Genomic DNA, 24,665 nt, shown 5'->3' with positions numbered 1-24,665 from the left:
GAGTAGTGTCTCCTCTAATAATGCCTGTCGCTCCCGGTATCAAACCTTTTTACCCTTCCTAATCCTTTGCCGTTATCATCTCACTTGCCATATCGCCGTACAACCTTACCTCGTGTCATGGTCTCACCTCACATCCTAATCATCTTATCTTATCGGAACGCATATCATCCTTTCGCCCTGTTGATCGGTGTTTCCATTTCCAATCCTTTCAGCCCTGATTCAGATAGCGTTTGTTGAATCCTCCTGTCGCGATTTCCTCCTTAGCTTGCCTTTCTGAGTTAGTATCATCCTAATACACATCATCCAGTATCCGGCCGTCAACCTCACCACTGTGCTTTGATTCTACACACTTGCCCTCATTCTTATGACATGCACGACGTGATCGATCGCTAATTTAAAGAGCTGCTCATATCCATATCCATATCCGTATATATATCGTTACTCGCATCGTTACAACTACACACGTCTGTGTCATGAACTGCGTCTCTCGCTATCATGTCCTCCCCGTCCGCTCCCCTCACCCCCACCACACATCCACCTGCCGCTCTCCTTCGTTTCGGATCCTTCTCGCATTCCTCACCCGCTTTAGGAGCTAGATTGTAAATGCAAAGCTCTACATCGTCTTATCCTAGCAGCAGCCACGATTGGGCAAATGTGGGTTATCCCTTCCTACCTTTCATTACCTCACTATTGGGACTCCGCTCTGTTGCTGACTGAGAAGGCATTGCTGACTATCGACTGATCCTCCTCTATCGCTATATCACCTCCGACTTTGCATTACCCTGGCTTACCGACCGATTGTCCACGTGTACATATTATTTCCACTCTGCAGTCGAGTCAGCCCAACATGTATACTGGAACTCACCAAAGGACAGGCTCGAATCCTCGCACGTATGGCGCGCAAGATATCACCTCTTTGAACGGAAGAAGAGACGATGGAGCCTCTCAGAGCATGTATAGCGGCTCGGGCGATGATGGCTACAACGCCTACTCGCACGCTGGCTATGGAGGTATGAGCAGCGTTGGTGGTTATGCAGGATACAGTAGTGGTATGAGGTGAGTTGTAATGTGTTGTATGGAGGGAATAATCACTGATTGCTGGAATTGCAGTCTCGGTGGTTACCCTGCGACAAGCTCGTCTCCATCAGCGCCTTCTGGATCTCGCCGAACGTCTGGTCCCAAGCTCGCAACGCCACCTCAAGCCTCAACGACTACGGCAAATCCATCGCCGTCATCGCGGTATTACCCATCAGCTCAAGCGCAACCCGCCGACCAATCGCCTTATCAGCCCTCTTCCGCCCCGCCGCAGGTCTCAAGCCATCATCATTCCAGCTTAAGTGGACAACCACAAACAGCTCATCCATATCCTGGCCAATATCAGCATTACTACGATCAACAAGGTCACCAGAACTCATCGCAATGGGCAAGCTATCCTTCGGCATCTGCGCATAGTTACGCTTCACAGTCGGCGGCGCCTCGAAATAACGCGAGCCAAGCGACAACCACGCCAACTATGCCTCAAAGCGCTACTGTAGGCGACACCCATCACCGATCATCTGCTTCTAGCGGTCTTTACGATTATCCGACCGCTTCTTCGGGTTACCAATCTTGGCCGACTCATGAACAATCTCGAAGCACTTCCGGTCAGCAACAGGCTTGGCAACAGCAAGCTAGCGCTTCTTCGCGTCAGTCGCAAACGCAGTCTGCTCAACCCGCACCAATGCCACAAGGAGCTTGGCAAGGTTATGGTAATCACCCTTCCATGTCGCATACCATGCCCCCGCAGCACATGGCTAACCCACAGTACGGCTGGCAACCGCAATGGAATGGTCAACAGTACGGTTACCCCCCTGCACCCGTTCACACTCAGAGCGGCCACCAAGCAGGTCAAGCTCTTCCAGCTACTAGTTCTGCTGCCCCTCTATACCCCAAAGAGAAGAAGCCCAAGAAGGAGAAAAAGGAGAAGCCGCCCAAAGCCGAGAAACCGCCCAAAGAGCCCAAAGCTCCGAAGCCTCCCAAGCGGGCTAAGCATGAAATACCAGAAGGGTATGCGGGTCTTGGTAAGCGACTTATGGAATCCAGCACCGAGGAAGAAGTTGAGGTCAAAAAGGATGGTCGAGGTAGAAAGAAGGGAAAGAAGGATGAGAAAGAAAAGGAAAAGGTACCAAAGGCTCACCCTAAATCCCATCTTCATCCACCTCGACAAGCGCAATCTGCTTGGCAACTGTTTTTCACCGATGAGCTCAACAAAGCTAAAGCTGCTGCCTCTCAAGGCAATTCTCCAGGCGGAACACCTCATCATGCCAAACTGAATGTCGCTCAAATCGCAAAGGATGCCGGTATAGCATATGCTACTTTAGGTGAAGATCAAAAGAAGTATTACGCACAGAAGGTACAAGAATCCAAAGAGCAATACATCATAGAACTGGCAGCTTGGCAAGCGACTCTTACACCTGAAGACATCAAGGCTGAGAATGCGTTTCGTGCGCAACAACGTAAAGAGGGCAAATCGCGTAAAGGAAACCTCAAAGATCCTAATGCACCCAAGAAACCTCTTTCGGCGTATTTCCTGTTCTTGAAAGGTATAAGAGAGAATGATGATATTCGAGCCAAGGTATGGGGTGAAGAATCGGAGACCACCAAACAGAGTGTACTTGCTGCTGAGAAGTGGAGGAGTCTCTCGGACGACGAGAAGAAGGTAAGTCACCACACTGTGAGGTCTGTGCGACAAAGACAGCTGATGCTTCAATATCACTCAGCCATACTTGCAGCAAGCTGAGAACGACAAGCAAGAATATGAAGCTGCTCGTAAAATCTACGAGGATGAAGCCGCTGCCCGAGCAAGAGGCGAGGATGTTCCTCGACGTCCACCGGCCATCCCTGAGTCATCCACCCATCCCGCCCCAGCACCAACTTCACTTCTTCGTGACGATGTGAAGGCCTACAACCCTGCAGATCACACTTCTTCCGATCCCGTAAAGCCGTCATCTCCGGCTGGCGAGGGTGTTCCTTCTTCGGATAACAATTTTGCGGGGTTTGAAAGCAATCCGGATCATCCTGGATCAAGTGACCACACGCCCGCACACGGTTCAGGTGATTTCGAGTTGGACGATTTCAAGGGATTCACTGATCCTCTTCAAGATATGGATTTAGCAGGCCTTGAAGGGATCACCACCAATACCGCTGACAACAATGAACCTCAATGGGATGAATTACAGAAGTTGATGGGTACCACCGATGATGGATACGACAACTCCTCCGCAGAGGACAAGCCTGCAGCTGCTGAAATTCAAGGCGAAACAAGCGATGTTGCTGGTGTGTCTATTGCACCCAGCCTCGAAGAAGCACAAGCGAGCAACGACGCTCAAAACGTTGGTGCTTTGCAATCTGAAGCTCAAGTCCAAGATTTAGCCACCCAAGCTGAAGGTGTTTCAGTCGTCCCTCAGACACTTCCTCAGACCAATCAAGAAGGTTCAGGCGTACCCACCGAAGAAGTGAACGAGCTGCCTCCTGCAGGAGTCCCAATAGCAGATGACGCGGATGTCCCCACCGAAGTGCCCACTGCTCTGATAGGTCAAGAAAATGCTCAACCCACCACTGATGTTCTGGGCAGTGGACCTGTTGTAGATGGCGTATAGACTTTTATGAAAGGTCTAACTAAAAGCGTAATGAAAATTTTGTATAATTTGATTCGTCTTATAATTGCTTTCGATTGTTTTTGGTTGCTTTGTTTTTTTTTTGGGATAAAACGTGAATTATATACAGAGTATATATATGAAGTATAAATTAGTCGGATAGAAGGCAATGAAAAGCTAAATCACCGGTGGATTTTCTGTCCTCTTTGCACTCGTCGCTTCACAGATGCACACAGATTCCCTTGCCAGCAGTAGATGTCCCTTCTTCTGGTCATTCTTGTCGCGAACTCTGCTCCGTGGACCAAGCATTATGATACTACATATCTGAATTTGGTATTCGCTTGATCAACTTCTTCACACCAACTGATCAAGTGACCGTAAGCATGAAAGCTTGTTCTCAACCAGTCGGCAGATCCAGACCGGAGGAATATACCTGGCAAGTCTGTTTAGGCTTATTCCTCTCACCTCGGAGTCAACCAATACCTTCGGGCCGAGGTATCCGAAGTTCGAAAAGAAAAGCATTTCGAGCAATTCCACCTCATAAAGCTACGATTCAAATCTTGTTCTGAAAAGTGCTTAGGAACTCAGATAGTGCTCATCTTATTCATGTGTAGTATAGAATATCAGTTAGGAGTAACAATATAACATCCTCAGATGGAACTGCAATATGCAAGCTGATAATCTAAATTTTCCCGGATTGTACCTCGGCATGATCGGCAAAATTGTCTAGGACCTGAACTAAAACATCGGATTTGTCCGTTAGATGAGCACCGCGTAACAGCTTTTGATGAAATTTTCGGGTGCAGGTCTGGACCCCTTGGGGTACGTGATCTGTTGCAAGTGGTCTCAATCGACAGCATTCAAGTTCTACTGGAATTCTTTCGTATATAAGAGGAGTTGGAGCTGTACAAATGTATATGATAAGTCAAAATTCCCATCTGATTTGATCTCTTTCGAAACAACGCTTCTCATCCTTCACGATCCAGTAAATCACTCTTGAACCTTTCAACACCATTCCGACCCTTCGCTGAGGCCGGTATTCAATGATACGATACACCTTTCAGCCTCTTTCCCACTTCCTGATACCTAGATATACGGTTTACTCGTATTCGCATAATCGATAATGTCAGATTACATCCATTCGCAAGAGCACAGCAACGATGTGACTATAACTCAGGACAATATCGTTCCCCTTGAGCAACGAGAAGAATCGAATCATGTCGTACCTAGACTTTCTACTATAGCTTCTTCTACAGCTACGTTATGTATGACAGATACCGAATATGATGAAGTCAAACCCGATGCAAAAGACAAAGAGGTTCTCAATTCCACAGGCAAAGCGAATGGCATTGAGCAGTCTACAGATACATGTCAACTACAAAGAAGTCAAAGTATATCAACGACTTATAATGCTCATACAAATAGAACTCATAACTTGGCTCCGCGAAATCGAAGTCAAACTATAGCTCAACCAGCAGGTCGTCGGAAAGTCTCTCTAAGACGATCGAGTACATTAGATGATGGACCACCACCACCGATTCCTGCGCCAGGTGATGTTATTGCTGTACTTGATCCTGCTTCGGTTGGTGGAGGAGGACCTTTGAAAAGAGTTGAGACTGCTCGAAGTGAACGATATGAACAAGAAGCGGCGGAACGATTACAACGTGAAGCCAATGGTTCACCTCGTCCAAATTCAGGATCAGAAGGTATTTTACGAAGGTTCAGATCGGCTTCAAATACTACGACCAAAAGACCTATTTTCAATGTACCTTTAGGATTACATGATCATCATGAACATGATGATGAAGAGAATTCTTTATCGGGATATAAATTGAAATTTCATAAACCGACTTTAACACCTACTCATTCGAGAAAATCTTCGGCAGTAAACAGCCTCGCTGCAAGTGAAGATGGGAAAGAAGGCGGCCATACTTCGACTGATTCAGAAAAAGGCCAAGGCCAAAATCATGGAGACATTGAAATCCAACAACAAATAAATTTCGAGGATCATGTCTATCCTGATGGTGGATATGGTTGGATTGTTTTAATCTCTTGCGTCGTGTTGGCTGGATGTACAATGGGGTAAGTCATAATTTTATATAATCTTAACAGATATAGAAGCTTATGAAGAATGTAACGGTAGATGGAATATGAATTATGGGGTTTTTCAAGAAGTGAGCGGGCTTTCACATCTCTCCAAGTCATACGATTAGGCTCATTTTCGATTTACAATCCCCTGTTTGTGTAGTACTACGCTAGCAATGTATTTTCGAATACAAAGACTTCTATACTCATCTTACCAGGTTGCCTTAATGGTTTTGTACGTCTATCTGCTGATGAGAATTTCTCGCCTACTTGCTGACCATCTGTGGTAATTAGATGATGAACTTCTCAGCTTTCTTATCTGGCAGAATGGGTGATCGATATGGTTTCAACGTATGTGGATTCACCGATCTTGTACTTGAACATAACTCACCTTGAGCTGTTTAGCGAGTATTATACGCTTCAGCAGGTATCTTCTGGCTGGGACTATTCTTAGCTTCATGGTCGACTAAGCTGTGGCAGTTGATTTTCACTCAAGTAAGATAATCACTTCGGACATGTATGCAATCAGGATTTTGTTACTGACTGATGGCATATAATAGGGTGTTATTGCTGGATTCGGTCAAGGTCTAGCTTTACCTCTTTTCATGTCATTACCTTCACAATGGTTTTATAGAAGGCGAGGTCTTGCTAGTGGTATAGCCATTGGTGGTGCAGGTTTGGGTGGTGGTACAATTACCCTTGTGGCTAGACAACTATTATCAACCGTGGGTTATAAAAAGACACTTTTGTATGTCTCTTCCTGTTATACAGTTGGAATTGATGTGTTTCCCTACAGAAGATGCTGATGCTTCATCTCGTGTTGAATGGATTAGGATATTATCATTTGTTGAGCTTTTCTTCATGCTCTTAGCGACTTTCTTCCTTCGAACTCGACCTACTTCACCTGAAGCTAGGAGTGGTAAGACGGCTCCTTGGGTTGATAAGGAAGTAGTGAAAACTGGTGCTTTTTGGAGTATAATGATAGGTACAGTAGTAGGAACTACTGGTTATGCGTAAGTATCGAAAAACCCTACATCTTTCAATACGTATAATCTTAATCGATCATTTGGTTTCAACACTTTCAGTATGCCATTCGCTTTTCTCGCGCAATATGTTAGAGCCAATTTCCCAATCTCTGATCCTATATTACTAGCATTGTAAGTGTTGACCTCCCAACCCTTTTTGACATCCTCGACCCATTCCCCAGCAATGAGCTTTCAAGCCAGAAGAATCGTCACGTGGTGAATAAGCTGATACCATCATCATCATAATAGGCCAACCACCTTATTAGCCTACACCCTATGTATAGGTCGTGCTCTGGTAGGATTCGTAGCAGATAAAATAGGACCTTTAAATACATACATTTTGGTATTCGTAATATCAGGAATAATTCAATTCGCACTTTGGTTAACAGCCAAAACATTTGGAGGAGTTTTAGCATTTGCGGTCATGTTCGGCTTGATAGCACCTGGATTTAGTGGTATATTACCACAAATTATTGTTCAATTATTTGGTCCAGCCAATTTAGCTACGAACGTAGGATTAATTTTACTTTCCGGAGCGTAAGTCCTTTCCCTTGATATTATAAAAAGCTTTTTCGTTAGCTGAAAATCTACTTAGACCTGGTAATTTAATTAACGGTCCGATTGGAGGTGGAATTTACGATTCAACAAATAGAACAACGTTTAAATATACGATAATTTTCGGTGGGGCTATGCAAATTGCTGGTGGAATTATAGCTTGTTATGGTAAGTTTCAAATTCATTCCCCTTTGATAAAATCAGAATTGAATTGAGATTTGTCTCAGCTCGATATAAGACAAGTCGGAAATTCCTTGTCAAAGTTTAGGATACATACATTCCTATATTCATCTTCAATATGATGCCACACGTCACGGACACTTCAAGTAATTAAATAAATTAATAAATACGCTTTCAACGATATGCTGTGATCGACATATGGTATAATCCGTGTGATGTCACAAATGCATTTCCCAATGATGTTTTACAAGTTACAACAATTTGACCATATACATTGAGGACTCGTTTTGATTTGCAAAACGTAAACCCTTCATTCTTTCACTGAACGATGCTTGATGAAACCCTATTTTCTTACTCGTTTCTTCCCTATTACAGACGACTGATCAATTCCATCACTTGCGCCCGTGGGCAAAGATCTTTTAGCCGTTTGGTTTGCTCCTGCATTATTCGGATGACCCATATCGACCAATCTAGACTCAATCATTTTCCTCACTAAAACTTCAGCTTCTTCAAAACCAAATTTCTCTTTCTTTCCATCTATCCCATCTTCTGTACCTGTCATACTGGCTCCACCAAGGACGGATTTCAGATGATTTTGTTGTTGATTTTGAGGATTATTAGTATTACGCATGGAAGTCGGCTCGAAACTTTCCCATATACTATATAAACGAATTATATCTTGAACGCAAGCGAATAGAATGTTTAAATTAACTTGAAATCCAGCTAAAAAATTCGAAGCTGAATTTGGAGGTGGATCTAATCCTAATTGCTCGTTTATGGTTGTTGAAGATTGTACGGAATTGAGTTGTGAAGAAGAAGAAGATGTTCGTGTTCTTGAGGCTGATGAAGAATTCATGGATGTCAGGCAAAATGCGACGTATATAGCTGATATCGCTATTATGTAAGGTGGATAGAGGAGGTGAACATCCGTCCGATATGTATCGTTTAGTATGAACCTGAGTTGGGGTCATCCAACAGTCAGCCGGGTCCACTTCGACTCTGAATATCTGGCAAAGCGGGAATAAAACGTCGGACTTACCAAGAGATCTGCAGGACTCCCTCATCAACCTCTCCTATACCTTCCGTTGATCCTCTGCCCATCAAACGTCTGATTCTTTTGGCTTCCAGTTGATTCTCATCATCCTCGTTCACGTCCTTGTTACCATTAACGAGTCCCACGCCGGGTGAAGGTTTATTACCGACGGTGTTCAGATTGGATTTTCTGATCTCTTCATCTTTCTTCTTCCGCGTTTCAAGCTCTTTCTTCTTGAACCTTTGATCTTCTTCAGTCCTGCTCAGCGGAAATTTACCAGAATCGGCAGGTTCCCTTCCTGTTATATGTAATAATGCTCTATATGGATGAAAAATGACTAAGTGAAAATCTAGATCTTCTAAGAGATAAAATTCCATTTCTCCCAGTTTGTTCGTTTCAGCAGGGAAGAGTTTGATATTATATTCTAAGTGAAAGATATTAGCTGCTTGCCATCAGACAGATGACTTACCATTGAAGACAACTTTCGCTTCGCTAACTACACTTTTGATATGAACAGGTGTTTCTTCGACCTTTGCAGCGACGAAAACACAAGCAGCCAGAACCAAATAAGGATTTGTCTCGCAGATACTGTTCTTTAGGTAGAATCGCTTGAAAAAAGTACAAGCTGTTGCAATTGGTATTTGACGTAAAAGTAATCGTTTACCCAGTTTCTGTATAAGTTGGGTGAAGAAGATGTGTAAGCAATATAGTTGTTTCGGAGTACAGTATTGTAAATCCAAATGACGAGATATCAGCAGTGCTGGTCTGGTGATAAGCCAATGAAGGCAATGTGAGGATGACCAGAAAGAAGATGACATGTCGGGAGGATGAAGGGGAAGGGAATATGTTGGTGAGGGGATAGGGGACTATATTCGACACAAAGACATCGTTTCTCGCTTTTTGTCTATTCTTCAGAGAGATTACGTAGAGATCAAGTCACTGTTGATTCTAACTTCTCAATCTCAATGAAAGACACAAGGGAAAACAGCAACGATATTCCCACTTAGATGCTAGACCGGAGCCGGATTTACGATAGGGCATATAAATGATGATGTCATCACTTGACCGAAACACGCGAACAAAAGTCAAAAGTCTGCTTAGCAGTTAGATTGTTGGGTTCCAAAACGACTACAAAGAGTTGTTATATGGAATCAGCTTCGGAATCCTTCCTCCCTTGCGTTTCTGATACCGGTAATCGATACCTTTACAAAGCAGAACTGGGACATCGGATCTGACGAGCTATTGAAAGACGTCATGGACGAAGATTCCGCACATCAAGCAAATTATTCTTTTCCTGTCCTTCCTCAAGCGGATCTGGAAAGGGTCGCTCAAGTATGTTGCCTCGATATGCACGAGGACGTCCGTCACCGGATCAGATACTTTTGCTTATCTCTTTGATCTACACAGACTATTCTTCATCTCTTTACGCCTTCTACTTCCTCAAACCCTGATCTAGCGAAACATCTCCAACATGAACTACAGCAAATCCAATCCGCTCAAGAAGCTTGGGGATTGATAGCTGGATTAGCGGGTCATGACGTGAGTGCTGGTGTCAATGAATTGTAACAGAGTCAGCTGAAACTCATCTTGATCAATAAACTCTCAGGATCCAAATGTGAGATTCTTTGGCGCTCATACAGCTCAAGTCAAGATATCTCGAGATTGGTAAGTTTGTCTGTTTAGGCGAAGTCTCTTGCACTGATAATGTAGTCAAGGGAAACTTTGCCAGAGGACTTGAGGCCTGATTTGCTACCACTATTACTGAGTACGTTGGGAAATGCAATTAATCCGAATAACCAGCACTCCTATCAACCTGCGAATGGCGTAGTAGTGAGGAAACTATTCGGTTCTGTATGTCAATTTTCGTTTTGTTGCGTGCATCTACTCCCAACAGCTGATTTTCCTGTGGTATAGCTCGCATCCTTACTTCTCCGTCTTGCATTTCCACATTTTCTCCATCCAATATTGACAGTCATTCAAACAATTCATTCTTCCTTCGCATCCTCGACAGCTCTCCCTCCTTCAGCACCCGGGTCAGGCTACAACACACCTGGATTAGCAGGTCCTAGTCAATCCTCTATAATAGATAGCGTACCTCCTCAGCTCAAGCATAAAGTCCGATTACTAGCTTTGGAATGGTGTGCTATCTGTATAGAAGAAATTGGACGAGCTGGATTAGCTGAACATCAGAGGTGAGACTGGAAGGGTCAATTGATAGGCTACGATGCTTTCTGGTTACAGCAAGGCTGATCCAGAGACATGCAGGCAGCCACTCCGAAGACATATCGAGAGTGACTTATCAGTCGTGGTCAGCACAATCACGGATGCCATGACCGGAGATTCGAATTTAAGTACAAACGAAAGGCTGAAAGAAGCTGAAGCCGCGTGTAAGTGCGCAGAAAGTTGGATAGACTGGGGCCTGTCACCTGAGTGCGTATTGGTTTTGTTGTCGTACATCCAGTCATAGCTGACCTTTACTTTACCTCTATTAAAGAGAATTGAACATACTTCTGCCGGCCCTGTATAATCTCCTTCCCATGCCTGCTGCTTCATCGGCTTTGGTTGAAGTGCTATCGGAGAGTATATTCAAATATGGAAAGGGAACAAAAATCCTCACCGAGCCTATGTTAGCCTGGGTGATTGGACCATCAGGGCAAGCGTTAGTCGGAAATGCAGAAGGCGGTGAGCTAAGTTGATGTGCCGTTGATGCCTCGAAAATATGGCTGATCTGATACGACTTACCAGAACCATCAGAGGAAGTCATAGGATTGACCAAACTCCTTGCTGCGCTGGTTGAACACTCTTCCGAATGGCTGGTTGCAAGAATACAGCAAAATGATGTTCAAGCTTTCTTAGGTGTGATATTACGTCTAACAGGATGGCAGGGTTTGGGTAATGTTGAAGAGAGTTTGAGCGAAGTAAGCTTATTGTCATGAGATGTTCAAGCCGAGCGGACTAACAGCTAAAATGCCGATATCTTTCCAGCTGACATTACCGATATATCCCCTGGTCCAGGAAGCGATCATGGATGCCCCTATGTTCTCCACTCCCCAGGAAACATCGCCTGATTGGGCTGTGGCGAAGACTTTTTTCAGAGAGCTAGTCGAGGTCACTCGTCGGAAGGTCAGGTGGCCTGGCGCAGGTGACTCTGGGAGTAGTCTTGGTGGGCTGGATAAAGAAGATAGAGAGGCTTTTGACAGCTGGAGGCGGGATGCAGGAGAAGTTATCGTCGGAGCGTGAGCAGCATCTGAGAGCACATAATGCCCTACAACACTGACTATCTTAGCCAGGTACTATATATTACGGGACGAGATGCTGGAGAGTCTGACTAGGATCGCCGGTCAACAAGTACAAAATGGAGCTTGCTGGCAGGTAAGCTGTGTGGAGTTGATAGCTGGATTGATCAGCTTGCTGATGCGCCTTGATAGGACATTGAAGCTACTTTGCACTGTATACGCTATTCTTCCGAGGCGGTGCCGTTGGGAGAAGAGCAGAGCCTACCTATCCTATTTGGCGAGCAAATTTTGGGACAATTGGCACATAGACCATTACAAGGGAAGGGTGAAGAAAGATTGCGGTTGACAGTTGTCTGTCTGATACGTGAGTATTCAGAATAAGCGCGGGAGAAAGAGCTTACAATTTGTAAAAGAATCATATGAGGAATGGTTCAAATTCCACCCTGCCCATTTACCGCCAGTCCTATCATACCTCGTACCGTCCCTTTCTTCCTCTTCGACCATCTCTCGATCGGCAGCAGATGCACTCAAGGCGTTATGCGATATGTGCCGGAAGAAGTTGGTTGAACATATCGGTGCCTTTGCCGAATTACATGGCAAAATAGGTGATTTAGGTGTGAGTACAACCCGATAGCGGCACAGAGGTCCAAGCTGACCTCTCTGCATGTGTAGGCTGAAGAGCAGAGCAAGGTGATACAAGGAATAACTAGTGTGATCCAAGCATTAGCACCTCCAGATGCTGTCGGTCCGGTCGAGGTGTGTTGGCTAGATTGTTATTGGGTAACGGTCCGTGGACGCTAACACACCTCAATAGGGAATAATATCGCCAATCTTATTGCGTATATCACAAGCCCTTCAACAGTACTCGGTCGACCGGGCAAACGCACAACCAGCCTTGATACAGTCAACAGCGTCATTAACAGCATGTTTCAAAGGCCTTTCTCCCTCCGAAGATGAGATGTTCGATACAACTGATGAAGCGGATGAAGCTGCACGGGAAGCAGCTATAATCCACATGAGGGAGGATCCGAGGATTGTGGAATTGCGAAGAGGAATCGAAAGTGCCGTTGAGGGTTTAGTGGCTGTTGTTGGGCGTGGTGAAGGTGATGCAGAAGTAGCTGATGTGAGTGTAGCCATGCGAAGCGATGATATTTCATCCATCTTATCGTTGGTGCGCAGTGATGCTTATGTTCATGCGTTAGGCTATATCCTCCTTGCTGAAACACGCTACATTATCTTCGTCGACCCTCATCTCTCTATCGCCCTTACCTCTTCTTTCATTGGTCTGTATGGCATGCGAAAACTCTCCATCGGCATTGTGGATGTCATTGGCTTCTACTTTAACTCTCAGAGTGAATGCGCCAGTCACCAGTTTCGCCAAGAAATCGGAGAAGAGCGAAGAAGTCAAACAGCAAGAGGAGGATGACCAAGTAGGCAAATGGAACGTTGTTGGAGATGTTGCGTCTAGGTTGGTTGTTGTGGCTGGACGATATCTTGATGGTGAGGGTATGAAGGAGGTACGTCCGGCTGTCCGATTCGTTCATATGGATTATAATCAGCTGATATCGGACACACAGCACCCTGACGTTGTTGAGGGATGGTTCAAATTCTGTTCTTCGGTGAGTGACAAGCTACGTAATGCGTATTCATTCGTCCAAGCTAATGCTCCTTGATTATCAAGCTCGCTTCTCGGTTCCCGGGAGTCTTATTACGTCTGCCGTCCCAAATAGTCGAAGGTTATATGACGATAGGGCTCATGGGATTAGGCACACAGGAACGATTCTCCCTTAAGGCTGCCTCAGAATACTTTGTGAGTTAACTACAGCGTTTGAAGAATAACGAACATTGTCGTTGAGCCGACACTTCTGTATATCACCAACGATGTCCTAGTCAAAGCTGACTTGAAGCATTACATCAGGTCGCGCTACTAGCCAACACCCGGTATCCGTCTCCCCTTGAGCCTCTCTCCGATCCATTGTTGGCGCATTTCGGTCCACTGATACTTCGAGCTCTATTGTTGTGTGCTGGTAGTGAAGGACCGAGATCGGTCATACCGAATATGGCGGAATTACTGGCTGCGCTCGTTGGAAGGGTGAAGGCGAGCGAAATTAGTGGATGGCTAGATGGTATTCTTCGTCAGGTAGGTTGAAGCTATATCAAATCAACGGGACGCCGGGAATTTGCTTTCGATAAAACTGATCACTCTTACTGGAATTGTAGGACGGCTTCCCCGATTCCAGAGCTACTCCAGCTTCCAAGAAAAAGCTGAAGGAATCGATTCTCAAGTAAGTGATCAACTTATCTTTGCTATATGCGGAATGGAAACAGGCATTCATGGGCATGACTAAATGTAATATTGCTTTTCCTTTCCAGATCACGAACAGCTAGAAGGATGAGAGAAGCATTGCATGAATTCGCATTAATTGCCAGAGGGCTAGACGGAACGACTTATGGGAATGCCACTGCGGTGTAAACGCAGTGTACAGACCCGGAGAGATGAATAGCATGTTTTTATCAATTATCATATGCATGACTTTAAAGTCTAATCTAATGTACAACATGAAGATTAATCCATTGGACCTTTGTTCATAAATCTTGATCTTATAAGAATCCGCTTTCTCTCATTGCTTTTGCTAAAGCAAATATACTTTTCTTATTCCTTTCTATACCTTCCCATTCATCTTCTGTAGGTTTTTGAAATGAATCTTGATCAAGATGAATCCATTTCAATGTCCCATTCAAACCAGTGATCAAACAACCTTCTAAAAATTCTTTACATATTGATATCATTTCGTCATTATCAATTTTCAATCCACTTTCAATCATTTGTTGATACTCAACTTCTAAAAAAATAGAAGTTGCATTTGGATTAGGTAAAATGAAAACTTTTAATCTTAATTTATAATTTGGATTGAAAAACGGTAAAGGTAATGAGTTAAATGTTAAGACTGTAAGTAAAAGTGAAGACCCTGGAAGAGGAGTTGGTGTAGGTAAAGAAGAAGTATTTGATGCTGTCTATAAGGAGATAATAATTATATCAAGTTGGAATCAGTAAAGACTCTTTTTTTGTCTTTGAGGGTTTCATTCGAATGGAGAACAGCTTACAGATTTAGCAGATTTGGTATATCCCATTACGAATGAACTTAATAAACTTTGTAAAAGTGGTTGAACGTTTGATGTTGGTTTAACTACTATACATTTAAATCGAGTTGATTTTCGATTTTTTTCTTCTTCTTTATTTTCACTTTTGATATCATTACCGTTTTCGCCAGATGTCGTCGCATAATTCTTGTCTTGAGGTGATGAATTGGATTTAGGTATATCAATAATTTCAAAACCATCATTATCTAACGTATCTTTATCAATCTCTATAAGTTGTTTAGGTTCATTTCGATTTTTGTTTTGAGCTTGATCAGGAAATTCATTTTGAATTATAGATGTATTTGTATTAATCTGATTTTGATTTTGATTTTGATTTTTGACTATTTCTTGAGTTGTTTGTAAGATATTACCTGAAATTACAGAACGATCATCTAAAAATAAATAAGTTATATCTTCATTGTTTTCCAAATTTTCGTTTCTATTACTATTTTGATTTTGTATTTGACCTGGTGGAATAGGATTAGGTAAAGTATTTATCGTAGTTAAATATCTACTTATTCTACTACTACTTTCTGAATTTGATGAAGTAGGAAAAGATGATCGATATGTTCGAAATTGTACAGTTGATCTAGATGGTGTATGTAACTATTCAAAGATCAAATTAGATTTAGATTTTGCGTTCAAAATGATACGAAAGTGTGGGCTCATAGAAAGAAAGCTCACACTGTAGCTCTCTAGAACTCTCGGTAATACAATATCAGCTAATGATACTTGACGTCCTGGTGGAGGAGTATACGACCATTGTAATTGTCTAAAATCCATAAATAAGCTCTTATCGCTTCATCTGAGGGCCAAGGTACTGGGAATCAGTCAGCTCACAATGTATATCCCATATTCTCAATCGCCTAGGATCAACTGTATGCCGATATTGCACTGGATCATGTAGAAAACAAGGTCATAAGAAGCTGAATATACCGAATGCGAAGGATATTTACACATTATCTTCCACGTCATCATATCTTAACTCTTCCTAAGTTGAAAACAACATGAAATTGACAGACGCGTTTGTCAGAACTATGAATATGCTGAAATGAGTAGTGTATTGATGATAGCGAACAGATTTTCCACTTTTGACGCAAGTCACGACCGCTGCGACTTTCACAGAATATAAAAAGCTCAAATAATACCTTTTTCACGGTACCCGAAGGAACCGCTCAGATTTACCCAGCTGCACGCATCCTAAGACCATCCTGACCCGCCCTCCTCGTCGTGATTATGAAAATAACGATCAAATCTTATAATTCCGTAGCATATTGGAAATGGGATATAACATCTGATGAACCTCATAAATTACATAAACATTTAGATTTAGAAGATATTGAACAAGGATATATCAATCCAGATGATCCTAATTATTTAGATCAAAATGATGATGATGAAGATGAAGAAGTTTGTGGAATTTGTCAAAATGAATTTGAAGGTTGTTGCCCCGAATGTAAAGTACCAGGAGATGATTGTCCATTGAGTAAGTAAAAGAATCTTTCCATACATTTGGACAATTAGAGGCATATCAAAGCTGATCAAGCGTGCTTGACTTTGTTATCCTTTCCTTGGTAATACTTTCCGCACTGAAATGGCCGAAAACTTATGCTTGACCTTTTCACCAAAAAGTATGGGGAGAATGTACTCATGTCTTCCACATGCATTGTCTTCTGAAATGGATAGATACGGAATCGTCAAAACAACAATGTCCAATGGATCGTCGGCCGTGGGGTGAGTTTTGTCCTCTGAATCCAGCCAAACGAACGCATATCGCATTAGGGATATGAAGCAAATTGCGACGTTTTCGAGAAGCTTCAAATGTGATTCCTCGGACTTAATTTGGCTAACTCTATCGATTGAATCGTAGTCACGGCAGACCGTAAACCTGATAAATTACCAACTACGACGACAGGCGAACCGGTTGCGCAAGTCGCACCTGGGCCATTGCCTACAGAAGAAGAAGGTGGAGTGGTAATGTTAGCTGATTTATCGGGCGAAGCTGATATAGGTGAGGAGGAAGGTGAAGGGGAAAGTATGGAAGTTGATGGACACTAGCTGTGATTCCTCTGTTTATGTTGTACATATTTACGTTGTATCTTGTTTATAAACAATTCATTCGCAAGCATAGATCCCCGATCGCTCTTCGTCAAGTCTTCCGCAGTCTATCGCGAATGATGTCTGCGCTTCTAGACGTGACAATGGTCGGTTTGCGATTATTTGGCTGCAGCAGAGTGAGAATGATTCCGGCGGAAAGCTGTGTTGACGATACGCAAAGCGACAATTCCAATTCCAGTGACGCTGTCCTATTTCATCATAAAACGAACTACCTTTCATCTGGACATTGCATTATTGGTCGTTACAAAGTTATCATTATCGACGAATGGACGAGCTCGTTCAATTAACTGAGCCTCAAGTAGATAGAAATTCGCAGTGAGGCGATCACACCTTCATATCCAATCTTAAGAGCGCCGGATGGCGACAATCAGTATAACGGTAACATCCTTTGACAACACACACCGAGTCATCTTCACCAGACGAGTAACAAAGACTCGTTGATATGACTACTCCTTCTACACCGATACCTGAAATCGTGACGACATTAGCATCGCCGGACTCGACAAAAGGTGTATGGAATGACTCGACTATGTTGTCTGATGAATCGAATCATGATCCACTTCGCAATGTGAAGGAGGAGGCGGAGCGTAATAGTAATGAAGTAGGGCGAGAGACTATGCGTGGGATCGAAGAAGCATCTGAGCAGGTAAGTCCGATCATACGATTATTCCTCGGGATTTAATCACTCATCGCTCAAATACATCTTGTAGCTATCAATTCATGCCTTAGCTCAAAGAGGCGATATATCAACACTATCTTCACTTTTCCGCGATGATCCTTCTTTGGACTTATCGAAGAGAGATGATCAGGGTATCACACCTTTACATTGGGCAGCTATCAACGCACATATGGGAATGTGTAGATTCTTACTGGATAACGGAGCAGAGATCGATGCTATAGGTGGGGAACTAAATGCTACTCCTCTACAATGGGCTGCTAGGTAAGCCACGGCTTAGTGCTATACTTTGCCCGATGAACTCACTGTTTGTTGTTGATGCTAATTGAGCCGAATGTTTCCCAGAAATGGCCACTTATATGTTTTACATCTCTTGCTGTCTCACGGAGCGGATCCCAATATACTGGATTCGCAAGGGTTTAATACATTACACTTGATCACTCACTCGAGTGCTGTGATGCCTTTATTATATATGGTTAGTCCTTTCAAAAGCTATATCATCTATGCTAATCACATAACAACACAGCTTCATCAACCAGTGGCCATTGACGAAAAAGATACAGATGGACACACATCTTTGATGTGGGCAGCATATCAAGGTAAGAGCATTCCTTTTTACTTGTTTGCTATCAGCTAATCATGGCATAATGTCCAGGCGACGCAATCTCTGTTCAGCTTTTACTTCGACATGGAGCTTCAGTCCATCTCCAAGATAATGCAGGAATGACCCCTCTCCATTGGGCAGCAGTGAAAGGTAATAAAGTATCGATAAAATATCTTCTAGACGCAGGAGCAAATCTGGATATAAGAGAAGAAAGTGGAAAGACACCTAGAGATATGGCTGAGGAGTTGAAAGGTTTGGTACCTTTCGAAAGAGGGTTGGAGGAAGCGGGATTTAGCTCATTAGGAAGTAAGAGGTATGGAAAACTGAGCGATGTGAGTTACACTTCTCAAATTCTGTCTCAGGGCGGAATGTCGAAAGGGCACACATTGAGTCTGTGTCTTTTTTTTCTCACTCTTACTAACGCTGTATACAGAGAAACACCACTATGGCCATTTTCGCTCTTCCCACTTTATACCTGGGCCTGATATTCAAGACATTCGATTATTTTCCAGGGTATATTAGTTTTCCTTTGGCAATATCCGAATTTATGGCTATGCAATTAGTGAGTCAGCTTAGCTGGTGGATCCCCCTTCCGAAGCTGCCTCGGTGCTGATCTAAGTGTACCCTCAGACTGTGACGCATTACCTGCTGCGGCATATCTCGAACGAATACAAAGTGTCTTCTTCGAATCACTTCGTTTCGATCATTATAGCTAGTATAATTTGGGTATCCTACTCTTGGGCAACGAGATTGGTGACTGGTGAACCTGCTTTCCCTTTATGCCGTGCGCCCAGGATCGCCTGGACTAACCTTTACTGCGGTTTTGCATAGGCACACCTGGACATTTGATACTCAATTTAGCTTTCTTCATCTCCTTCACTGGGTGTAGTTATAATCTGTTTAGAGCGGTTAGAAGCGATCCGGGGTATGTTCCCTTACCCGTGAATGATTCGGAAGTCAAGGAGGTGGGTTGAGTCAGGCCATACCTTTTGCGCATCCGTAGGAGGTCGAACTGATATAGAAATGATCCTTACAAGGCTTTGGAAGATCTTGTCGATCAAGGAAGACTGAATGGGACAAATTTCTGTATCGAGTGCATGGTAAGCATATCATTCATAATCTTATTGTCTCCTATGGACAACGAATGCTCATGCGTCCGCTTGCGCAGGCCAAAAAGCCACTCAGGTCGAAACATTGTAGAACTTGTAATCGATGTGTGGCCAGATTTGATCAGTAAGCCCTTCTCGCCTGAATCTCTGCGCTCGACTCGAGCTGACACTGCCACTACGCAGCCATTGTCCTTGGATTTGGAATTGTGGTCAGTGTATCTGTACTAATAAGGTGATTCCCAAGAGCTAAATTGCCTACCGCATCGCAGTTGGATTCAAGAACCACCGGTCATTCCTCCTTTTCGTCTTATTCCTCATCGCTGGTATCGTCTCCTTCGACAGATTAACCATAGATTGTAAGCCCATTTCGCTATGGCTGTCGCAATCAGATAATGGGCTAATAAGAGTTATAAACCTAGATATACTAGAAAATTCTCCAGAATATACCCCTCCATCTACTCCTTCACCAGGCATAACGATCTGCGATATATCACCTACGCTCTGCCGAGCAACATCGTACGATTGTTTCTTGTTGTCGGTCTCGCTTTGGGCAACTCTACAATTGACATGGACAATTGTATTGGGCATATCGCACTTATGGCAGGTAGGCAAACAAATGACGACTTTCGAAGTGTCTAATCTAGGTCGATATGGATATATGGGCGGAAGAGGTGGGTCATCACTACGTGATCAAAGTGGAGCCCTGAAGATTTCGCAAGCCGTGTCGATCGGTGCAGCACCTTTTCCAGGGGGAGCATCCGAGGAAGCCCAAGGTTTACCTGATGCCTCTCCGGATGGAACTTCTTCTTTCCCACCTCCTCCCCCTCCAGCTTCCGGTGCTTCTAATAACGGGCATGTACATGGACCCGAATGTAATCATGGCAACGCGGGACATGATCATGGAATAATGGGGATCTGCAAAGGATTAGGAAAAGTGATTAGTGGTCCACTCATGAATATACTAGGATTAGATAGGTTCACAAAAGGGAAAGCATTAGGAGGAATGAAGAAAGCTGGAAAGGATCAAAATCCATTCGATATGGGCTTTATACAGGTAAGTGTCAAATCCTATCGAACTTAGTGGAATGTTCACTAAATATGATGGTTGATTTTGAAAGAATTGTTCCGATTTTTGGATCCCGTCAAGAGATATAGATTATACACAACTATATGAGATTCCTTCTGAAGGTTGGAGAGCTTACAGGCGGAAAATTGCGATGCAAAAGAAATTGGGTGGTGACAATGGAAAGGGTGGATATGTTGCTGTCAGTGCATTAGAAGAGGTTTGAATGTTTTGTCACGATTGATATAACGACCATGTACAGATGCATGAATGATTTGTGCACGAGAAAAATTGTAATAGGTAGACAGATTATTGCTTTTAAGATTAAATCAACCTGTATTTGATACTCAACCTTCTTCCGATTCTATCTCCCTTTCGTTATCATTTCCCTCTGCTGTATTTCGACTTAAATTCGTTGTTGAAATCCGTTTCCTCTTTTGAGCTTTGATTTCTTCCGTATAAGCCAATGGATGAACTGAGGACGAGGGGATCATCTTACGATATCCTGAGGAATGGATTGATTTGATTATATGTTCTTGTAATAGTATGCCTGAGAGGGTTATTCGTCAGCTCACATCGATCATCAATAGATCGATTCCGTTCTCACCTAAAGCCATCAAACCTTCACCTTCGATAGCTCTATACATATCTCTTTTTTTATATTTTCCTGTGGGTCTATCTCTTTTCCCAGAAAAATTACTACTATTATCCCTATTACTTCTTAATAATTCACCATATTCATCAACTAATTCTTGTTTTACAATTATTTGACTATCATCATCATCTTCATCAAGTTCATCAATTTCTTCATCATCTTCATTATTGTAGTTTTTAGATTTTGGGTTTGATTTAAAGGAAGAAGATGTATCACTTAATCCTTTCAAATTTTTACCAGTTTTAGCATCTTGAATTAACATTAATCGTTTTTTACTTCCCCATGGATATGCTCTAGATCTTGTATGATGTTCAAATAATAATTCATGATTTGTATAAAATCTTGAAGCGTGTTTATGTATTGATAATAAAAAATCAGTATTTGGTAATGGAGTTTCCCAATGAGCTAAAGAAGTTGATGGTCCAGCTGGATAATAGATCAAATTGTTCAGCTTAATTATGTAATTTATTTACGATTGAAGGATTTTGGGTCTTTCATATAGTAGAAAAAACTAACCTTCCTGATCATCATCCTCAATTGTGGGTATGGTTACTTTGGCTCGACGTCTTGTCTCCCATGCTCGTTTTGTCCTTTCAGATTTGACTTCATCTACTTTTTTACTACGACTTCGTTTACCTTCATGATTCGAAATTGTATCAGATTCTACTGCCAACACTGGGGATTGTGCTTTACCTTTGCCTTTATCTCGTTTAGATGATTCAGCTGATTCGGTACGACTTGATGATGATGAATTTTGAGAACGGGTCGTTCGTGCTCTTTTCGCTGGTCTTGAGTTATCAAATATAGGCGAAGTTGACATGGTTCTATCAGTCAAAGCTCCCTCAAACTTCGTACACCAGCTTGTTATCACATCCAATTCTCCGATTGTACTTTTGTTGATGAAGGACTGGATATAAAATTGAACGGCTAATAAGTGACGCAAATTCAAACATTTCTTCGAGTATTGCTTTTCAGGCACCATTAACAACAAATGTCAACTTTCGGTTTTATGATGAATTTTCCTTTTAACTTTTGCTTGTTCATTTATCATATCTTTTTTATCGTTCCAGTGCATTAACCTTTTTTTAAAGTAGGCGAATTTATCAAGATGTCAGATGTTAAAATGGAAGACGGTCAAATACCATTCGACCTGATCACTTTAGCTCATCAATTACTCATTTCGTCTCAAAACGAATCTTTGAGTGAAGTTAAGAAATTATTAGATCAAGGTGCACCGGCATGGTATCAAGATGATGCTTTAGGGTGGTCAGCACTACATTATGCTGCAGAAAGGAGAGAACCTAAATTACTTGAAATTCTACTTCAAGGTGGAGCTATTTGGAATGCTTTAGATAGATGGGGAAGAACCGCAGGTGAAATTTGTCTCAGTTTAGGTGATGAAAAAGGTTGGGAAATTATCAGAAATGAAGGTATAAGATCTGGCAAGTCAAATCTTTCCTGATATCAAATTAGATTAAATTGATTGAGAAAGTATTTGCTGACATTTGGATTCAATTGGTCAATGTAGAAATGCTACATCACGCTTTAGCTGGACCATCTTCTCCTCAATCGGATTCTTCGACTAATATAAAGCTTAAAGCGGAAGATAAAACTTCTGCAGGTGACAATCTAACTTTCCTAAAAAGTCAATTGACTTGGAATATTGGAGATGATGGGAAAGAAAGAGTTTTAGATGCTGATGGAAATGGGTAAGCCAGGTTTTAGAAGCAAATTTCTGTTGGGATTTTCCCGCTAAACTGATTAATATATTAGAGTCATGATGGGATGGGAAGAACCTCTGAGTGAGTCAGGTGGATTATCGCGGTGTGTATAACACTTGGCTGATCATTTAAAACCCAGTGATTGAGCACGTACGATATATGACGAATGATCATCCGAATGCTCAACCGAGTGCGGAGGGAATGACTATATTGAACGTTGGGTTTGGTCTCGGTATAGTAAGTGAAATAGCGTAGCTCACCTCAAATCAACCTGATCTATCACTGATTTGTGAATATGATAATCTTAGGTTGACAGGTTATTCCAACAAACGCAATCCTCTTCGCATCCCAAACCACTCAATCACCATATCATTGAAGCTCATCCACAGGTCCTACAGTATATACGAGATAAGGGATTTGACAAAATACCTGGAGTTAAAATATTAGAAGGAAGATGGCAAGACTTCTTACAAGATCCAGAGAAGCTGGGAGAAGTCCTGGAAGGAACGCCGGGAGGGATGGGATATGATGCCATATTCGTGGATACTTTCGCTGAAGGGTATGAGGGTAAGTTATGATATCACATTGTTTTGTTTTTGTGGTGCGACTTATACTTCCAAATTTGCTAGATTTGAAAGCTTTCTTCGAAGTTCTACCAGACATACTTGAGCCTGAGAATGGAATCTTTTCCTTTTGGAATGGTTTGGGAGCAACAAGTGAGTCGATCAAATTCCATCCAATGATATGCTGCGAATATACTGTGGCTTATCTTTGACTTCACTAACAGACGCAACTATATATGCCGTATCATCAGGACTAGCTGAGTTGCATCTTGAAGATGTAGGATTAGATACAAAATGGTATGACGTATTGATACCTGATAGTTTACGAGAAGAAGTATGGAAAGGTGTGAGAAGAAGATACTGGGAATTACCAGGATATAAATTACCAATAGCGAAAATGAAATTGATTTAAATGCATATACATCTATAAAAGTGACAATGTCTGAGGTCAGCTTAGCTGAATGAACCTGAAACTGAGAAGAAGTACTGACTTGTTATACACCCGATGAGCATTTTGCGTATTCAGTCAAATTTGCTAGCTCCTTTCTGAAACGGTCTACCTCTGGATCTTCATAGCTGTGCATGTAGACGATGAAGTCCCTCCTGTTCTCTTCCAGCTTTTTCAGGTCAAGTGGTCGGCTATCTCGCATTGCAGTCATGTTAATCGACATATCGTCTTCAAATTTCTTCAAGGTTGAATTCTCCTGGGCCGAATCGGTATAATTCAGTTCTACGAATGGTCGAGTTGCTTCTGGTGAATCTTGTGAATCTTGTGTGTAATCGTCAACTCGTGATCTCTTGGTACCAGTGGCACTCTGGGTCTGTGTGGTAGATTGTTGGCTTGTTGACATGATGTATGGTATCTGATTGTATGATAAAATGCTTGAATGACAAGAGCTTGAATGACAAGAGCTTGAATGACAAGAGCTTGAATGACAAGAGCTTGAATGACAAGTTGAATTGAAACTTGAATTTGGTATCGAACCCATGATTGTGGAATGCATATATATACTTATGGACAGCGTATTATTTCTAATGGCATTCGACTCGAAAATTTCCTTTCCTTTCAGGTGGATCCATGATTACTACCTTTGTAAATTTGAGCTTCGCAAAGGTAGAAGTCAACGAAAAATAACGTGAAAAATATCTATCTGGATAAGTATGACGATATACCGCGTACAGTAGCCCACATTATTGCTCTTTTACCTTTTTGATGAAACGAGCTGTCTGTAATATACGCTTTAAACAGACCGGCCGCTATATGAT

General features: G+C 42.5%; 10 protein-coding genes across 10 annotated transcripts; 6 read left to right on the top strand and 4 right to left on the bottom strand.

Moving 5' to 3' along the window:
- Positions 1-847: 847 nt before the first annotated feature.
- On the top strand, positions 848-3,638 carry I206_101135 (uncharacterized protein; the record flags this gene model as incomplete). The annotated part of the gene is made up of 3 exons (XM_019151971.1): positions 848-1,056; positions 1,111-2,698; positions 2,760-3,638. The coding sequence occupies 3 exons, from the start codon at positions 848-850 to the stop codon at positions 3,636-3,638; spliced, it is 2,676 nt and encodes an 891-aa protein (XP_019014109.1).
- Positions 3,639-4,758: 1,120 nt separating this feature from the next.
- Positions 4,759-7,568, top strand: I206_101134 (uncharacterized protein; the record flags this gene model as incomplete). Its single annotated transcript, XM_019151972.2, has 11 exons — positions 4,759-5,717; positions 5,779-5,809; positions 5,884-5,955; positions 6,015-6,071; positions 6,126-6,215; positions 6,281-6,468; positions 6,554-6,733; positions 6,806-6,877; positions 6,995-7,282; positions 7,341-7,468; positions 7,528-7,568. The coding sequence occupies 11 exons, from the start codon at positions 4,759-4,761 to the stop codon at positions 7,566-7,568; spliced, it is 2,106 nt and encodes a 701-aa protein (XP_019014110.2).
- Positions 7,569-7,823: 255 nt separating this feature from the next.
- On the bottom strand, positions 7,824-9,331 carry I206_101133 (uncharacterized protein; the record flags this gene model as incomplete). The annotated part of the gene is made up of 3 exons (XM_019151973.1): positions 7,824-8,436; positions 8,520-8,937; positions 8,983-9,331. 3 exons carry the CDS (start codon positions 9,329-9,331, stop codon positions 7,824-7,826), a joined length of 1,380 nt encoding a protein of 459 aa, XP_019014111.1.
- Positions 9,332-9,767: 436 nt separating this feature from the next.
- Positions 9,768-14,222, top strand: I206_101132 (uncharacterized protein; the record flags this gene model as incomplete). The annotated part of the gene is made up of 20 exons (XM_019151974.1): positions 9,768-9,845; positions 9,921-10,052; positions 10,120-10,178; positions 10,229-10,364; positions 10,428-10,705; positions 10,779-10,943; positions 11,008-11,195; positions 11,259-11,431; positions 11,499-11,749; positions 11,804-11,885; positions 11,942-12,113; positions 12,163-12,365; positions 12,422-12,505; positions 12,564-12,872; positions 12,952-13,266; positions 13,327-13,368; positions 13,431-13,559; positions 13,668-13,889; positions 13,970-14,034; positions 14,123-14,222. 20 exons carry the CDS (start codon positions 9,768-9,770, stop codon positions 14,220-14,222), a joined length of 3,183 nt encoding a protein of 1,060 aa, XP_019014112.1.
- A 128-nt stretch (positions 14,223-14,350) lies between these two features.
- Positions 14,351-15,744, bottom strand: I206_101131 (uncharacterized protein; the record flags this gene model as incomplete). Its single annotated transcript, XM_019151975.1, has 4 exons — positions 14,351-14,764; positions 14,855-15,496; positions 15,575-15,662; positions 15,731-15,744. The coding sequence occupies 4 exons, from the start codon at positions 15,742-15,744 to the stop codon at positions 14,351-14,353; spliced, it is 1,158 nt and encodes a 385-aa protein (XP_019014113.1).
- Positions 15,745-16,126: 382 nt separating this feature from the next.
- Positions 16,127-16,948, top strand: I206_101130 (uncharacterized protein; the record flags this gene model as incomplete). Its single annotated transcript, XM_019151976.1, has 3 exons — positions 16,127-16,376; positions 16,523-16,624; positions 16,761-16,948. The coding sequence occupies 3 exons, from the start codon at positions 16,127-16,129 to the stop codon at positions 16,946-16,948; spliced, it is 540 nt and encodes a 179-aa protein (XP_019014114.1).
- A 502-nt stretch (positions 16,949-17,450) lies between these two features.
- Positions 17,451-20,686, top strand: I206_101129 (uncharacterized protein; the record flags this gene model as incomplete). The annotated part of the gene is made up of 14 exons (XM_019151977.1): positions 17,451-17,654; positions 17,719-17,948; positions 18,030-18,159; positions 18,211-18,283; positions 18,340-18,620; positions 18,722-18,850; positions 18,919-19,048; positions 19,120-19,253; positions 19,326-19,388; positions 19,457-19,521; positions 19,581-19,606; positions 19,667-19,753; positions 19,817-20,451; positions 20,516-20,686. 14 exons carry the CDS (start codon positions 17,451-17,453, stop codon positions 20,684-20,686), a joined length of 2,358 nt encoding a protein of 785 aa, XP_019014115.1.
- Positions 20,687-20,807: 121 nt separating this feature from the next.
- I206_101128 (uncharacterized protein) lies at positions 20,808-21,935 on the bottom strand (the record flags this gene model as incomplete). Its single annotated transcript, XM_019151978.1, has 3 exons — positions 20,808-21,010; positions 21,068-21,541; positions 21,632-21,935. 3 exons carry the CDS (start codon positions 21,933-21,935, stop codon positions 20,808-20,810), a joined length of 981 nt encoding a protein of 326 aa, XP_019014116.1.
- Positions 21,936-22,223: 288 nt separating this feature from the next.
- I206_101127 (uncharacterized protein) lies at positions 22,224-23,811 on the top strand (the record flags this gene model as incomplete). Its single annotated transcript, XM_070202333.1, has 7 exons — positions 22,224-22,557; positions 22,644-22,824; positions 22,889-22,917; positions 22,976-23,073; positions 23,145-23,403; positions 23,466-23,552; positions 23,624-23,811. The coding sequence occupies 7 exons, from the start codon at positions 22,224-22,226 to the stop codon at positions 23,809-23,811; spliced, it is 1,176 nt and encodes a 391-aa protein (XP_070058434.1).
- Positions 23,812-23,893: 82 nt separating this feature from the next.
- Positions 23,894-24,250, bottom strand: I206_101126 (uncharacterized protein; the record flags this gene model as incomplete). Its single annotated transcript, XM_019151980.1, has 1 exon — positions 23,894-24,250. The coding sequence occupies one exon, from the start codon at positions 24,248-24,250 to the stop codon at positions 23,894-23,896; it is 357 nt and encodes a 118-aa protein (XP_019014118.1).
- Between the last annotated feature and the right edge of the window lie 415 nt (positions 24,251-24,665).

This window comes from Kwoniella pini, chromosome 1 (assembly GCF_000512605.2).
Source record: "Kwoniella pini CBS 10737 chromosome 1, complete sequence".
In the NCBI taxonomy this organism is placed as follows: domain Eukaryota; kingdom Fungi; phylum Basidiomycota; class Tremellomycetes; order Tremellales; family Cryptococcaceae; genus Kwoniella; species Kwoniella pini.
This window is presented reverse-complemented; position numbering and strand designations above follow the sequence as displayed.